Source organism: Cylas formicarius, unplaced genomic scaffold (assembly GCF_029955315.1).
Source record: "Cylas formicarius isolate icCylForm1 unplaced genomic scaffold, icCylForm1.1 PGA_scaffold_3__17_contigs__length_32017465, whole genome shotgun sequence".
NCBI classification, from domain to species: domain Eukaryota; kingdom Metazoa; phylum Arthropoda; class Insecta; order Coleoptera; family Brentidae; genus Cylas; species Cylas formicarius.
The window spans coordinates 13466120-13482705 of record NW_026844326.1 but is presented as its reverse complement, the minus strand read 5'-3'; the positions used below and the strand labels follow the sequence as shown (position 1 = coordinate 13482705).

Sequence of the window (16586 nt, the reverse complement as noted above, 5' to 3'; positions counted from 1 at the left end):
AGATGAAATAATGAGAGCGATAAGAGGGGCAATAAGATGCCGAGATGCAAAATCTTGCCACCATTTCCTTAATAATTCCAAATTTGAATAAATTGATTCTGAACTTGTTCATTCACCTACACCACTGTTATTAACTTAGACGTCATTAATTTATTACATTTCCGTTCTCACTTTCAAAATTGTATTTTTACAAAATTACTGATTGTCTCTTCAGTTTAATTATTTTATTTTTAGATTTCTAAATTTCAGATTTTTGATTAACATCACGAGTTTAAAGTTTCCTAGTTTTCTTCTACAAACTAAGTTCAAGATAATCATTTTGCAGTTGACTGCATTTCTTGCATTACATTACAGATTACTTGTTTAAAATGTATTCCTTGTATAATTTTGTATTCCTCAGTGGTCCCTTAATTTATTATATTATTTATAATATAAATTAAGATGCAATGTTTGACGCAAATATATTTCGATCTTATGTGTTGTTTTGGAGTGGGATTTGCGACAGCGAGCGTCTTCTTTCTTACACTTATGATGATCTTAAAAAACATAACTTTTTCAATCGCCCTTCTTTAAAATACCCAACTATTACTTCAGGTACGGTTTGAGGGCAATGGAAAACAGTATAGTATACAACACCTTGATAACTTCTTCAGTGAATCGTGACTAAAATGCCGTTTATCAAATTTATCGCATAATATACTATATAGAACAAATATCCTATGCAAGGCGTCAACCCTGGGTGTAGAATCATCCTGCTTAACAATAATCAATTCAAACGAAAAGAATTCACACTAGTGTTGAAGTTTATAGGCAGTTCATTTTTCCACATTAATAAAAGCCATTGTCCTTTGGGAACAAAGTAAAACTTTTTATGATTTTCTTAGAATATAATGATGTCCTTGACAAACTCTCCTATTTGTATCCACATGCGACGATATATACTCTCAAATAATAATGACCTATAGGACCAGCATTAAATAGATGAGCAACTAGAATTTTTATCGTATTTTTAGCGTGCCAAACATCCGCCGAAAGACCAACGAAATGGTGTCACTAAAATATTCATGGTAATCGGAAATCCAGGGTAAACGAAAACAAAAATTTTAAACGGGCGAATTTCGGTGTTTATTTTGTTATATAGGGAAGAAGGGACGTGACAGATGCAAATGCAATTTGCCGCACCAAAACGAAACAAGCGATTCCAAGTTTCAGAATTTCGGAACAGTAACACTCGAACTTGAATTGTAAATTATAGCAATTCCGAAAGTTGGCGCGGCGATTTGGCCTTCCAATACGCCAAACTTTTCAAGTTTTTTTCGCCGGAATGTTATTGTTGAGTTTCGGCCCGCAATACCCTCCCTCTCCGCGCAATATTGCACTTGTCACTCAAAAAAAAAATACTTTTGTCGTTCTAAGAAGATTCAATAACGGAAACTAATATTATCAATAAAACAATTATTTTACCTCGGTTATGATAAATCAGACATTTTAAAAGTAGATATTTAAAGTTTGAAAAGACTCCTGTCATGGTAACTTTTGACGACGAAGCCGAATTAAGGAGGGATGCGACGCCATTTTGGTTTTGAAGCGAATCAAACCTTTGAACATTATATTTTTGAATTCAGAATGAAAAAATCTGTTCAATAAACAGCGTCTACAACGTCCTCTTCTTGACATTTGACTGCTGTCATTCTCCAAAATTAAATAACGAAATTAAAAAGTAGGTAATAGGGAAGGTTCTATTACTAGCCTGATACTTGAAATTGTACAGTATGGATTGGCGATAACGACCCAAGGCAATTTCAAGTTATTTTATGTTTTAGAAGCGAAAAAGTGAGAAACATTTAAAAAATATATCATGAGAGATTAGAGATTTAAGAATTCTCGGATTTTTGATATACCGTATGTGCTGATGTCAGTTTTCTCACAAATTACCAATTTTGAGATTTATATAAAATACTTCCTTTCCTAGACGTATATTTAGGACGTTTAGTATGAATATGCTGTTTGCTGAAAAAATGTTGTAATTGCATGAATTCTAACACTTACAACTCGAGTGAAAAATCGAGATTTTACAAAGTTTTACCACCACTATGCGAGCTAGTTCTAAACAACTCTGCATCAGCAAAACCTGGTGTAGTTTTGTAATATAGAAAATTAATGACAACGCTGATGAAGAGTTTAATTAATAGAACGTATTTTTCCCTTGCTCCATGTAATTACATTTTGAAAGAATAATGAATATGGGTCATAATAAGTTACAGCCCGAATAAGCAGATGCTGATAACTCTAATATTCTGTTTCAACACCATTAAATTGATTTTTTTACTCAATGTACGCAAAAAGGAATCGTCGTAGAATAAGTATAGAACATTGATACACTCTTTCCCACTCGTTTATTAACCATTCGCTCTGCTTTTGACTGAACAAACTCGTGACTAAAGTGTGGTTTATCAAACTTATTGCATAATATACTTAATATCTCAATTACATATATTTTATTTATGGAAAATATTTTTTAAAATTATAATTTTCTTTACAAATGCGCAATAGTATATCATGCAACAAGTGCGGTAAACGGCATTCGACTCAAGAGTTTATTTGACACGAGCGGAGCGAGTGTTTAATAAACGAGTGACTTAAAAAGTTTACCGAACGTGTTGCATACTATACTTTTTCTACGACCGTTAGTTGTTGTGTACGTTTTCGCAAAACACGATTACATTCACTGACATGACTGTCAGAATTGACAAACGTCAAAATTCAACGCACGCTTCATCGGTGGATAATTAGGTATTTTAGAGACGGGAGTAGAAAATAGTATAATATGCAACAAGTGCGGTAAACGGCATTTGACTCACGAGTTTATTTGATACAAGCGGAGCGCAGCGGACCGAGTTTTTAATAAACGAATGAGTTAAAAAGTTTAGCGAACGTGTTGCATACTGTATTTTCTACGACCTTTATTTTTTGAGTACATTTTCGGAAAACAACACAAATACATTCACTGACCGTCAGAATTGACAAACGTCAAATTCAAAGCGTGGGAAATATCTCCGAAAACATCCGATCGCTCCCAAATCCCTGTGGTAAAATCCCGAAAATGTTTGAAGTGGCTCGGATCCGTGGAAACGAAACTGCCGTGGTAAAGTGACGCTTCCCGCACGCTAGTTCGGTGTGTAATTATGTATTTTAGAGATGGGAGTAGAAAAAAATATTTTTCTCTCCAGTTTCTCGATAATTCAAATATAAGTTTTCAAGTGCATATATTACATTAGGTAATAATTATATTTTTTCTGAACAATTCCAAATAAAACATTACTGCCTTTACAATTTCTGAATTCCTAATTGGTTACATTAAAATTCAGCATCGAAAAGATGCATTTCAATTAATAAAAAATTGTATTGTTTAGTTTATTATAGCAAGTCTTAATGAATTCGATCACAAATTGAGTAACAGTTCCATCAACCCTCTAGCTCTATAATAGTATGTTATGCAACAAGTGCGGTAAACAGCATTTATGACACGAGCGGAGCGCAGCAGAGCGAGTTTTTAATAAACGAGTGAGTTAAAAAGTTTACCGAACGTGTTATGAAATATCTCCGAAAACATCCGATTGCTCCCAAATCCGTGCTGAGGTAAAATCCTCGGCTCGGATTCGTGAGAAACGCAACTGACGTGGTAAAGTGACGCTTCCCGCATGCTAGATCAATGTGTAATTAGGTATTTTTGAGACGGGGGTAGAAAAATATATTAAACAACTTTTTCTTTTGTCTCACTTTAACTAAGTAATTATATATTCGTGCACATATCTCTTTGAATATATTTGTACTTCGTGTATATGTATACGAAGTATCATCCCATATTTTCAGTTACATTTTCCGTATTTTCATTTCCAACATAATAGCTCCCGATAGCTCCAAGAGCTTACTGATTCTACTTTAAAAGATTTGTTTAATGCTTTTCCCAATAGCCCTTCATTAGCAAATAATGGTAACTAAACCCAACGTTTAGCGAGAGTCGAATTAAAATACAAACCAGAGAGTAACTCGCTTACTTTCAACACAAACCAGAAAACCCATTCACTATTTATCCGGTTATCGTTAATTTTCCTTACGCGGGACTAGCTGCGATGCTACCGCGTTCATTTACATAGTAGCTACGGGAAATATTTCGTTAGTTTATTGCCCAACTAAGTGAAGCGCTCGTTAAGGGCGTTTTCGCGTTTGGTTAAGTAGAATTTAATTTAACCGCGATGTTTTCATGCCCTAATTACGATATTTCTAATTAGGTAGAAACTGCCGAACCAGTTTCTGTGTTTATACGATTGATTCATTCGAGGGAATTCTATTTACGTTCTGTTTATATTTCTATTTTGACCCATTTTTTTCTCAAGATTTAATGCATTTGAGCACATTTTGAGAACAATACTGCCACATGCAAAGTTAAAACTGCCGGAATGACGAACTAACTGCGGCTAAATTGATTGTTGACTGCCCAAAACATCTGAGAGCGCGTTCGTTAGGGACACTACAAGTCACCCAAACCGTGTCCACAAAATTACATGACAATTAAAATAAGAAGGAAAAAACTATAATCTATCAACCATTAGGAAGGTTTTGTATAATAATAATAATAACTAATTCACTAACTATAGTTACCAGGTCAAATAATGAAAATTCCAAATACACAAAACGGACCAATGAACAACATAGTAGGCACCAAACGAACCAAGAGAACTTTATATGCTTATAAAAAAAAAAAAAATCTAAACTCAAAACCGAATCTACAATAATCACCTGAATTATCTTTTAATGCCAAACTAAGCTGAGCCGATGTTAGATCATTGACATATATCACTACAAATAAAACCAAAAAGTTTCTGGTGGGAGTTGGAAGGTGGAATATTTGTTTGACTACCCGCGACGGAATTTGGAAGCCGATCGGTGATAACAATTCAGAGTTGTCTATAAGAGATCTATATTATTTAAATCAAAAATTGAACTGATCCGTAGTTCCTACGATTAATTAAAGCAGATATTTCAAATCACCTTAAGAGAACATTATGGTCAAAACATATCTGTGGAAATACAACATAACACTATAAAGCTAGATATTTTAAAAATTTCCTTTGAACTCTTTCTAACAATATTTATTGATAATAGTCTGCCATATGATGACCCCATGCTACAGCTCAAATCCAACATAACTTTAGTAGAGTGCCTTTAGCCCCTCTTCGCTCGTAAACTCACTAGCATTCAGAAATATGAATCGTAATATTTTGAAAACACTATTACAAGTTTGATTGATATGGTTAGCAAAAGAAAGGTTAGTGTCAAATAACACCCCCAAATCTTCGTTACAATTTTATTTTGCGTAGAAATTAACCAAAACCCTGTTCAAAAAACTAACAGAAAACAATATGCACAAGTCTTTAAAAGGTGTTTGTGGTGTTGAGCTAAAGTCCTTAAATATCATATTTCCAATTATCACTATTCTACAGAGTGGATAATGAAATATATTAGCTAATCGGAGCATTGTAGCGCCAATGTACAATTTTATAAGGCACCATTATATCCTCCATCCTTCTTTTAGTTAACAAATATTAATAATAAAGTATTCACAAGTAGAAACATAGCGATATATTATGATGTGTTCCTTATATGAGATAAATTTTTCTAGTATATTCTAGTATGTCAAATATTAGTTTGAAATCGATGATAAATCCCAGGTCCCTGATATGGTCTACTTTTGGTAAAATATTGCTTGTAATTTTTTAATCAAAATTTAATTCTGATTTATATCTTGTAAACAATTTTTTTTACATATATATATGTCCAAAAACCGATTATTCTAAATACAAAAGTCTACCAAGTTCTCTTTTCAACGTTTAAAACAAGTCTGTATAATTTTATAAGCGAATGTAGGAAATTTAAAATACTTAGGTATTAAACTTAATCACATTCCTGGTTATCAACCAATCTAAGATCAATCTAGTGTCACCATACAGCTATTCAAAAAGTAAGGTGACTTTTAAGTTTTATTGAAAAGTCTTTATTTATTCATCAAGTTTAGTGTTGTCCCCTTCGAAGTAATCCCGCCAGATATAATACACTTGTGTAAACGTTTTTTCCAATCCTCCTGATACGTACTTTCTGGTATAGCCTTGAGTTCTTTCAGCAATTTTTCCTTTACCTCCTCAATCGTGCCAAACCTCCTTCCTTTCATAGGTTTCTTGAGTTTTGTGAACAGGAAAAGTGGCAGATTTTATTTTTGGTCAAAAAGACACAAGCAACGATGAGTGAGCAATTGCATTATCGCTATGCAAAATCCATGAATTGTTTTCCCGGACGTTTTCTTCGCAAACGGTGCATAACATCAAGATAATACTCATTATTGACAGTACAACCTTATAGTAAGAACTCGAAGTGATTTATTCGGTCTTTTTGATTTTGGGTTCTGCCATCGTGACGACTGGGCTTTGGTATCGACGCCATAAACATATTCCCATGAATCGTTCAGCATGTCAGGATAATCATTAACCTCGTTCAACAGCTCTTGAGCGATGGTCCTTCGACGGTCCTTTTGTTCCAAATTAAGCAGTCCCGGAACAAATTTTGCTGCTACACGTTTCATGTCCAAATCTTAGGAAAAAATTACATGGTACGAGCCAATAGAGATGGCGACGTCTTCACCCACTTCTCTAATTGTGATCCGAAGATTTTTCATCATTTGTTTTACTTCTTCAACGCGTTTATCATTTTTTGATTTGCTGGGATGTCCACAACGAGGTTCATTATCTGCGACTTTTCGGCCATCTAGGATCAGCTTATACCACTTACAAACATTTTTTTTGTTCGAAGAAAATTCACCATTCTTCTTGACAGCATAAAATCGCCGAGCATACAGAAACGTCTAACTCTTCCGTCTCACATAAAAAGTAAACCTGCACACTAACTGAAACTGTGAACATATGTTAGGGACATGTGTACCAACATAACAAAAAAAGAAATGGAAGATCGAATGTACGTATCCCGCCCAGTTCACCTCGTATGGGGGCCTTTTAAAGCCATCACGAAAAAATGTTATTAAATGGGCAATATGCGTACGCGCAGTCAATTCAACCCTCGTTTTCATCCAACAATTTCAACCAAATATGCCCGGATACAGATAAATGTTAATTCAAAATGAAATAAGGTGTGGAAATAGCTGCTTAGACAGAAAATGGCGCAAAATGCAGAATAGTGGGTGAAATTTAAAATACCATACCATAGTCGGCTTTGCAGTCACTATATTATCAAAAAAAAACATAAGCTCACCACCCTTTCGCTACACAAGTGTATGCAGTCTATGAACATCTCAGATGAAATGTATTACAAGGGCAAACTGCTATTACACAATTCATCAATCATTTGTCGAGCGTCCTTTTAATCTTTTAGATCCCCCACCAACTTGTGGACATTTCCCCTCACTCATTCGTTGTAAGATTAAGTTGACTTACGAGCAATCTATGTACTATACGTTATTATTTAAAAATATCACAATATACCGGGTATCTCTCAAAATTGCATTTATTGATGTTTAAACTGATTGTTCGCCTGTTTGACCCATTGCGTTGTCGTTCGTTATTTTCGTTTCGTGTCAATTGCACCACCCAACATCGCACAGATTAAGCAACGATCTCATGTGCACCTGCTTGATAAATTTGAACCATGCCATCAGTTGCTAAATGTAAACGGATAAATGTTCCAACGCAGTTTTTTCCTTGATTTCAGGCCAAATTAGCAATGAAAGCTTTAATGAGACGTCAAAACGACACGATGGACCAACCAGCAGGTATACACAGCACACATACGGTTGTACAATATAAATTGAAATATTGAGGAATTGGGAACGCAGCAGGTTTAGCAATTACTTAGAAACATTAAGGATTCAAACAGCAACACAGTCACATTTCATTACTTACTCGGACAACGTATTTGTCACAGCGATGAGTGAGGTGGAACGGTAAAAAATTATATGTGGCGGACAATGAAACAGCTATATAACTGTAACTTTGGTCACGAAAGTTTATTTTTCAGCAATAGGCGTAAATTGATAGAGCGTTGAAAAGAAAATTTAATAGATGTCGGAAAATATTAAAAACAACAACGTGTGATACCCTTTCTAAGTATCACATAAAATTGTTAAGTTAGTAAAGCTATTCAGCAAATTAAATAAGTAAAACTTAATTTGAGGCATTAATTTGAGATAATACGTATTTCGTTTTTTTATAGAATTGGCGCTATACAAAAGCAATTTTTCATTTACTTATTAATAAGATAACTAATCGGGTAATTTTATTCCTACGATAAGATAACAAGTTAATGTAAAAATAAATTTTTGCTATTGAAGCGTGATGCTTCACACAAGTTTACCTAATTTCCAAGTGCTTTATTAATGGAAATTCCTTCATTAAAAATCTGTTTTGAAGTCTTCCAAAAGAATGCCGAAAAATTATAATTGAAGCTCACAGCATTAATAAAATACCAATTTTTTTCTTTTAGAAACATTTGAAATTTGCAATGTGAATGGAATATGAAAAAACAAAATGGTAGGCATTTTGAACATTGAACAAAAAAGATCTCCTTTTAGTAATTTCTTGTTTTAAAAGGTTCTAGATATCTAAAATAATAATCAAAAGTTCTTTCTAACTGGTCAAATATTAAAGAAAAAGAAACAAAAGATTTTAATTTCTTTAGTAAACAGGACTATGCCTATAGTTTTATATAGTTTAAACTGCAGATAATCAAATAAGCTGCAGCCGTAAGAAGTAATAAAATGGTGTGTTCCATTGTTGTATTGCGTTCCAGAGATAATGCAAAATATAAAAAGTTAAGTTCACAATATACAATTTTTGTATTGAACTGTTTTGTTTTTTTTAATTTTGGTTAGTTATTGGCTGGTCAATTCGAAATTTTTTAACTTCTTCTTTAACATTTAACAATATCCATAATTTACAACAATAATTGTTATATATATAATTTGTTCTAAAATTTAATAATAAATTCTGAATATATGGCAGATTACATTACTATTACTATTTACTATTTTGTTAGTTGTAGGAACCTACATATTACTGCTATTAGACATACATAAACTCGGTCAGTCCTGTATAATTGTTCAACTTGGCAAAATTTAAGTTCAATATGGGTGGGCTTGCGACATGATATATACTCCACGTGCTAGAGTAAATAGGAATATGCATGACGTAACGTCAGGTCTCGTCCAATAGAGACCAAAATACACCTGTCGCTTAAAATAACTCAAAGAATCCCGCGACGCATATCCTCCAGGAAAGTTCCAGACGTTACTTCGCAGTTAGCTTTATCCTTGTTATCATAATTTTACTGCTTTTGATGAATTACAATGATTAATATTCATTTTCTGTTCCAGGGTATTTGGGCACTTCCAGGGTGGTGCTTAACCATTTAGATGTCTCGACCCAGGCAAGTAAAATCTTTCGCATTCGTTCGTATTATTGTAATTTAAAAATCGAAAAATATGATCCGCGTGTTTGATAGTATATAAAAATATACATATAGAACATAAAATTTACTTCAGGTTTCGGTATTTCTACCTAATTGGATTTTCCCTGAAGCTTTCAAAGCGAGTTTCTGTTGATGTCTTGTTGCGCTATATTTCTAGCAAAGCTTCATTTAAGATAAGCAAAACTGCCAAGGAAAATGGCAAAACGGTATAGGTATTTCGAGTCTGTTTTTGATAATTTCCGCATGAATTCCTGCAAGCGGCCCCTTTTTAAACGTTTCGTTCTGCTATAAATAGAATATACTTTCCATATTAGAAAGAATGTATAGGACAAAGTGTTGTAAAGTCCTCAAATAACGTTAACTTGATATTTTTAAGGAGATGATATAAAAGGAGAACAAATATTTCGAAAATAAATTTGTTTCAACACGCTAGTCATGCACGCTTTCCATTAGGAACAACGGATCTGGAGTTTCGTCGAGATTAAAGTGTTAAAGATATTTTAACTTATGTGCTCTTTCTTAAGATTCTTAAGATTTTCTTTAGAACAATGCAAGGTATAGTCTTTCAGAATTACTGTAATTTGGAGAATTTGTACGAGCACTTATTGCATAGCATACTATTGTTTGTATATAACTATTTCTCAATTATTCTACTTGATTGGATAAACCATTTCTTAACCGATACTTTATGAAATTATTTTCGTATTTTATATATAAATTATTATTCTCATAGTCTTTATCTATTGATTTAATTATTATGTTCTCTTTAGTCCCTTCCATTTTCTGGGTTATTTGTACTGTTAGCGATTAGGGCAGCAAAATGGCTACAAGTCAAATTGATAAAAACTTTTTCAAGCAAATAGAAAATGTACTAGTAGAGAGCTAAGTAATCAACTCCAAGTTATTATGAACTAACAAAAAGGATTGGATATCAAGTTAGATTAGCTAGTAGAAAGCTGCAGATTACAAATCCCGTCTATTAAGATTCTCAAGAGATCATGCACACTGGGCTGTGTATAACTGGCAGAAAATCTTGTTCAAATCTGAAACTCCAGTAAGCCTAAAATGTTCAGATAGTCTTGCATGACCGAATCGTCTCTCCAAAAGAGTGATATGGTTGTGGTTCAAAAATTTTCTGGGTGAAGTCCGAGGTCTATGAATGCGGAATTCTATTTCGAAACCTTTATTCAAGATCACACGTAATGCCCTTTGCTCGAATTATAGGAGACACCTTCATATTCAGGCAAAGTAATGCAAAGCATCGCATCGCAAGAACTATCTTAGATTACTTAATTGAAATCAACCCATATCTTGCAGTGGCCACCAAGAAGCTCACCCTTAAATCCAATAGAATACCTTTGAAATCTTCTAAAAAAATGTATTAGACCCAATTAGTCTGCCAGAGTTGGAGCGTGTTGTTCCTTTGCAATTGGAAAATATTCCTCAAGCAACCATCCAAAACTTAATAAGAAGCTTACTCCCACGAATGCAAGCAGTTTATTGATTTTCTGTAAATTATTTGCAAAATTAAGTGAATTTCTATATTTTTTAAATTTTTGTACCTTCCTTAGGTATTTAATTAAATAACAAATATTTTCTGAAGCAACATTGTATAGCTATTTTTATTTATTTTATCCTAACGATAAATTAAGGAAAAACTGGAAAAAGAAAGACATAATTATAGTGTTCAACGGGAGTTTAGGAAGGACAGTCTCGTATTTTTAAAGATTTGGGTGATATGGGGCATAGTAATTAACTGATCTTATAGAATGTTTGTTAAATAAATACTTCCATCTTTCTCAGTGTAATGGTAGATATATATGCAGAGAAAAGTCACAAATTTATTTATTTATTTTCAAAGAACTTCCGCAGGGTACTGTAATACTATTTATAAATCTTCTGGATTCCTCCTGGGTCGGTGCTGTTGGCTTCTTCAGAGCTAAACTGAAACTCGGCTTTGAAGAAGCCAATAGGATGATTGGCGAAATGTTTATTTATAAACAACCGACTCAGAAGGAATAAACTGGGAAATAAGTATCAAGGCGTGTTTTCTGGTAAACCAGATTTACGAGTCTATCTATAAATTACCCAATAGTCAGAACTGTTTTAAACTTATAAAACCTTATTATGCCGCTAGCTCCGTGTAAGGAAAAGGACAGTACATGACACCGTTAAAGCAGACATTTGTTTAAAAATACCCTAGAAATTTGTAAATGTACGCATAGGACAAAAATCAAAATAAAAATAAAAACAGTCGTTTATAACACAAAAAATATATTTTTAAAGCTGCGATTGAAATCGTTATTTAAATTTCTTTTCTATAAGATACTGGTGGTGTTGAGAAATCGACTATTTGAAACTGATTTATGATGGTGACAATATTCTAAGGAAAGATCTTTTTATAGAGTTATTTGTTATGGCGTGGTATTGTTAGAACATGGCCACAGCTTAGATTAACAATTAAACTTTGTCTAGGACAGTGGTTCCCAAAGTGGTAGAAATATAGGTCCACCGGAACCAGCTAAAGTAACCTCTAAAACAAAAGTCTGGGTACCAGTGTTCTAGACAACTACACTAGACAACAATTTTGCAATTTTTAAATGCAAATAGTATGTCAATTTAGATACTTCCGATTAGAATAAAGCATTTTTAAATTACAATAACCCCAACCAATCAATCTTATATAGATTATTCAGTCGATTGATTCTTGTTTCTCAGTTCGTCAGGGTTCCCCGCTGTGTTTACGATTGCGAATAACATTACATGATTAGATGATAAGTGATCTAATAGATCATTCATGTATATCTAGTAAATACTGGTCCCAACATAGACCTCTGAGGAACCCCCAATATCCCGGAGATAAATTTGACGTTAGGACAGCGGAAAATCATTCGAAACCATGGGCGCTATCAACAGATCCGTCGGACGACTGAGAAATGAAAAATTCATGAAATTAATCATAACGCTGATAGCTTTAAACCGAGCGATCCATTATTCCCAATTCGTTTTCCAGGCTGATATTCAACACACGGCCCTAAACTACGGTTCGGAGGATGAGATAATGGGTCGTCTCCACGGTAAAGATCGGAGGGGTGGGGCGGGCGCGACGAGGGAGCCGGCAGCATCGAATGCGGCTCATTATAGCAAACAGGATATTAGGGAGCAATACTGCATTTCGGATCGGGGATTAGGAGCATTGGAGACGGATAAACAGAGCTTATTCGGGTAAGTAATGATCGATTATGGGCTTGACTTTGGATTGACGCTTCCGCTTGGAAAAAGTTGACTTAAATTTGGTTCGCTTCCTTTGATCGATCGGAAATCCACTACTAGTCAAGGTCGAATTTTAATCGATGGACTCGATTTACTTGGTGTATAAATAGGGCGGTCTTCGTCACGAGACAGTTGTAGCCCAAACATAAAATCCTCAATTTTTTGCACAGCTCTATAAATCATCAAGCTTCGTTCCATCTTTCGGAAAAGGCGTTTTCTACGAGAGCCCTCGTCCACAGACTTGTATATAAAATTTTATATGACAGCCGTTGTTTACGTTTCAAGGAAAAGAATTTAGGTGTCATCATGGTAAACGATTTTCCTGCTCGGAACCTTTTTTGTATGACAAATTAAAATGGTCTCTTTGTAGCCAGATGTAATTGCTGTTATGTACTATAAGAAGACGCATTGCATTTTTCCATTTATTTCAATATTATGGCAGTGGACTAAACATTGATACTGCTCAATTAAATTTAGATTAGAGATTAGTTTTAGATTTAGGCACATGTTGCAACTTTGCAGTAATTTTAAAAATAGTGTCAGGCTCCAAGTGGACAAATAGGGAGCGTCAAGCCTATATAAAATAAAAAGATGAAGGATACTACTTAATGAATAGGTGGTGACTTGATAAGATAAGATGGAGCCAAAAATTATATACAAAAGTTAATTCGGATACTGCAAACCTTCAATTTATTTTAATTTAGTATATACAGGGTGTTTAATTTTTCGTGGATCAATATCAACTTTCTTATTTTAAATGGAACACCTAGTATATTAGTTCATTTTTGAATTCTATATCAAAATCTAGACATATTTTGTGAATACTGTCCTATACCTAAGTTTAACCATTTTTGACATTTTTAAAAGATTGTTATGTAACAACAATAAAAACGGATCTCTTAGAGATTATATAACAAAATTTCCATTAAGGAGGTGTCCGGAAAAAAAGATCTTAGACAGAAACTACCAACATTTTAGAATTCATGGAACTTTGAAGAAAGAAAAAATTAGACGTCGTCAGATTTTAAATGATGAAGAGTTACTTAATATTTTGTTGCATTTTGCAGACACTCCTGAAGATCTAACTCGAAATGCGTCTTTAGATCTAGATGTCAAAAGAACAACGATTCGAACGTGCCTTTAAATAAACAACTGGAAGTTCTAAACATTCTGTCCAGTGTAGAAATAAGGTTTACATTTTTGCAACAATCTTATGGAGATACACTATTCAGAAAAGAGATTTGCTAATATTATTTGGCAGCAGGATGAAGCTCATTATCACAGAAACCAAGAAATTAGCGTCTATTTAAATGCACACTATAGAGAATGGATCGGGGAGAATTGTAGTTACGCCTGCCCTCCAAGGAGCCCCGATTTAATTCCCCTTGATTTTTTTCAATTTCTTAAAGATTTAGTTTACAAATACAAACGGTCAACTGCCGAGAAACATAAACGTCCGATAAGAGAAGGAATCGGTCATTTAATAGATACTGAATCTGAACCCTGAACTACTATTTGTATTGCTCAAAGTGGAGGACATATTGAACAAATGTTACAATAATTATTATTCTTTGTAAGCTATTAATTTTTTTATTAACCGTTCATTAATTTACATTTACATTTACATTTACATCTATGGATCTTCATAAGCGCATCGCCAATATTATGGTCAACTATGAAATGGTAAATCATAGTGGCAGCACTTTAGCACTTGTTTTGTTTAAACGCCATCATATCCACCTTACACTAACTGAACTTAAATGGCAACAGCATACTATTAGCATACTTTAAAAGGAAATATTTCAAAAAGTAAAAATATTAGGCATATAAAACCTTATATAAAATTGACTTAAATTTTAATGCTAAATATGACAAGATCCATTTAAAAAAAAAAGTTTTTTGGCAGTTTTTAATTTCATTTCATTCATCTTATTTTTCGCTGTATTAATATGTATCAAGATTTCTTATGAAATCCGTTATTCGCGTCCTTTTTCTACAACAAAACTCTCACTGACGCGAAACAATAAATGCTTCCGAATGAAGAAATTGGCAGATATTTTACGTCTTGCAAAAAAAAAATGTCATAAAACGGTTAGACTTAGGTGTAGGACATTATAAACAAAATATGTCTATAATTTGAAAATGAAGTCATATACTAGGTGAACCATTCAAAATAAAAAGGTTCATATTCGCCCACGAAAAATTGAACACCCTATACACACAACATTAAAATAAATTGAAGGTGTGTAATACCCCAATTTACTTTTGTATTTATTTATTATTATTTAATTCATTTAGTAGTAAACCATAAATTACTAAGTATTTGTTAAATTTCGAAAAGCAAACAAGAAATTGAAGTTTGGTTTCTCTATAGAAGTGAAAATTGAATATTGAATATTGAAATTGCAAAAATAAGACTTTTATTACTTCGTTTCAGCTTGAAACTGCATCACCACGCAGGTTTACATTACTTGATGACTTCTTTCCACAGATGTCTTTCATCGCACAACAGTTCTCCATGTTCGACGCGGAGCGCTTCATCCTTATTAACAGCGTGTGTACGTCAAAAGGTGCCTTCTGATGAAAACTTATACGAACTGTACAAGAAGCACCCTTCGGAGTACGCCCCGTATCCGAAAAGGCACAGGTACGTTTCGTATGTCCTTTTAGACGTGCTAGCAAAAAAGTTTCATTTCTCACGCGATCCCGCGAGTGGAGATGTATTGATCTCTTCCACTTCTAATTTTTTACTAAACTTCAATGCTTCTTTATCTCGTCCTTCGTAGCGAAAATTGTGAGTCTTCTTATGTGGATTTATTTACTTTGAACTTATATACCTTATGTTCACCGTGTGGCCAATTAAGAAGGAGCTATCTCCAAATGAGCGAGGTGAAAAGCTATAACCAATAAGATAAAATGCCGAAAGTGCTGGAAGTAATATTTTTGCTAAGTATTTTGGTAATATTTTGATATATATTCATACATATATATATATATATATATATATATATATATATATATATATATATATATATATATATATATATATATATATATATATATATATATATATGAAACTGAAACTGAGCAACAAGATCCATCAGTTGCTGTGGGACCGCATAGTATTATTAACATCATGGCGCACTGACAATGACAAGGACATCACGTCAAAAAAATTGTGGAAGAAATTAGAAATCCTTCAGTCAAATTCCAAAAAATCAGGACAAGTGCCAAATACAAACCGAAGCAGTACAGTTCATAATATTTCAGCATACCATCTTTCCGATACAGAAGTCAGCGTACTGAATAAAGGATTTAACTATGCAATAGCTCCAAAAAGAGTACCCATCGAAGAGATCGTTTCCAACGTCGAAGCAAGTCTTTCCACCATAGACGAACAAGATGCGTAGTTAATTAGGCAAGATGTCGTCAGAGTTTTAAGACAGTCAAAACCGCCGCAACCAAACTTAAGCAGAGAAGAAATGCAAGCCTTAAGGAATCTAAACAAAAACGAAGATATTCTAATAATGCCAGCAGACAAAGGAAATGCCACTGTCGTCATGAATACGTCAGATTATAATGCAAAATTGGAGGATATTTTGAACGACCCAATATACAAACTAGTCACCAGAGGTCCTACGACATATTTGGAAAAAACAGCTAAGTCCAAAATTCTCGATTCATCAATAAACGAGGATACAAAGAAGGGAAAATCAAGTCGTTGCCCAAAATTCTACGGGCTCCCAAAGATCGATAAGGACGGGGTTCCCCTGCGTCCAATC

The 16586-nt window shown here is 33.7% G+C and overlaps 1 protein-coding gene across 1 annotated transcript in view; it reads left to right on the top strand.

Moving 5' to 3' along the window:
• The window catches only part of LOC132699726 (uncharacterized), a 135519-nt gene that overhangs the window by 86471 nt on the left and 32462 nt on the right, over window positions 1-16586 (top strand). The window contains exons 2-5 of the mRNA XM_060666593.1: window positions 7777-7837; window positions 9437-9489; window positions 12545-12756; window positions 15296-15451. Coding sequence (XP_060522576.1) covers window positions 7789-7837; window positions 9437-9489; window positions 12545-12756; window positions 15296-15451 — 470 coding nt within the window. The 5' untranslated portion in view covers window positions 7777-7788. The remainder of the gene's footprint in view (window positions 1-7776; window positions 7838-9436; window positions 9490-12544; window positions 12757-15295; window positions 15452-16586) is intronic.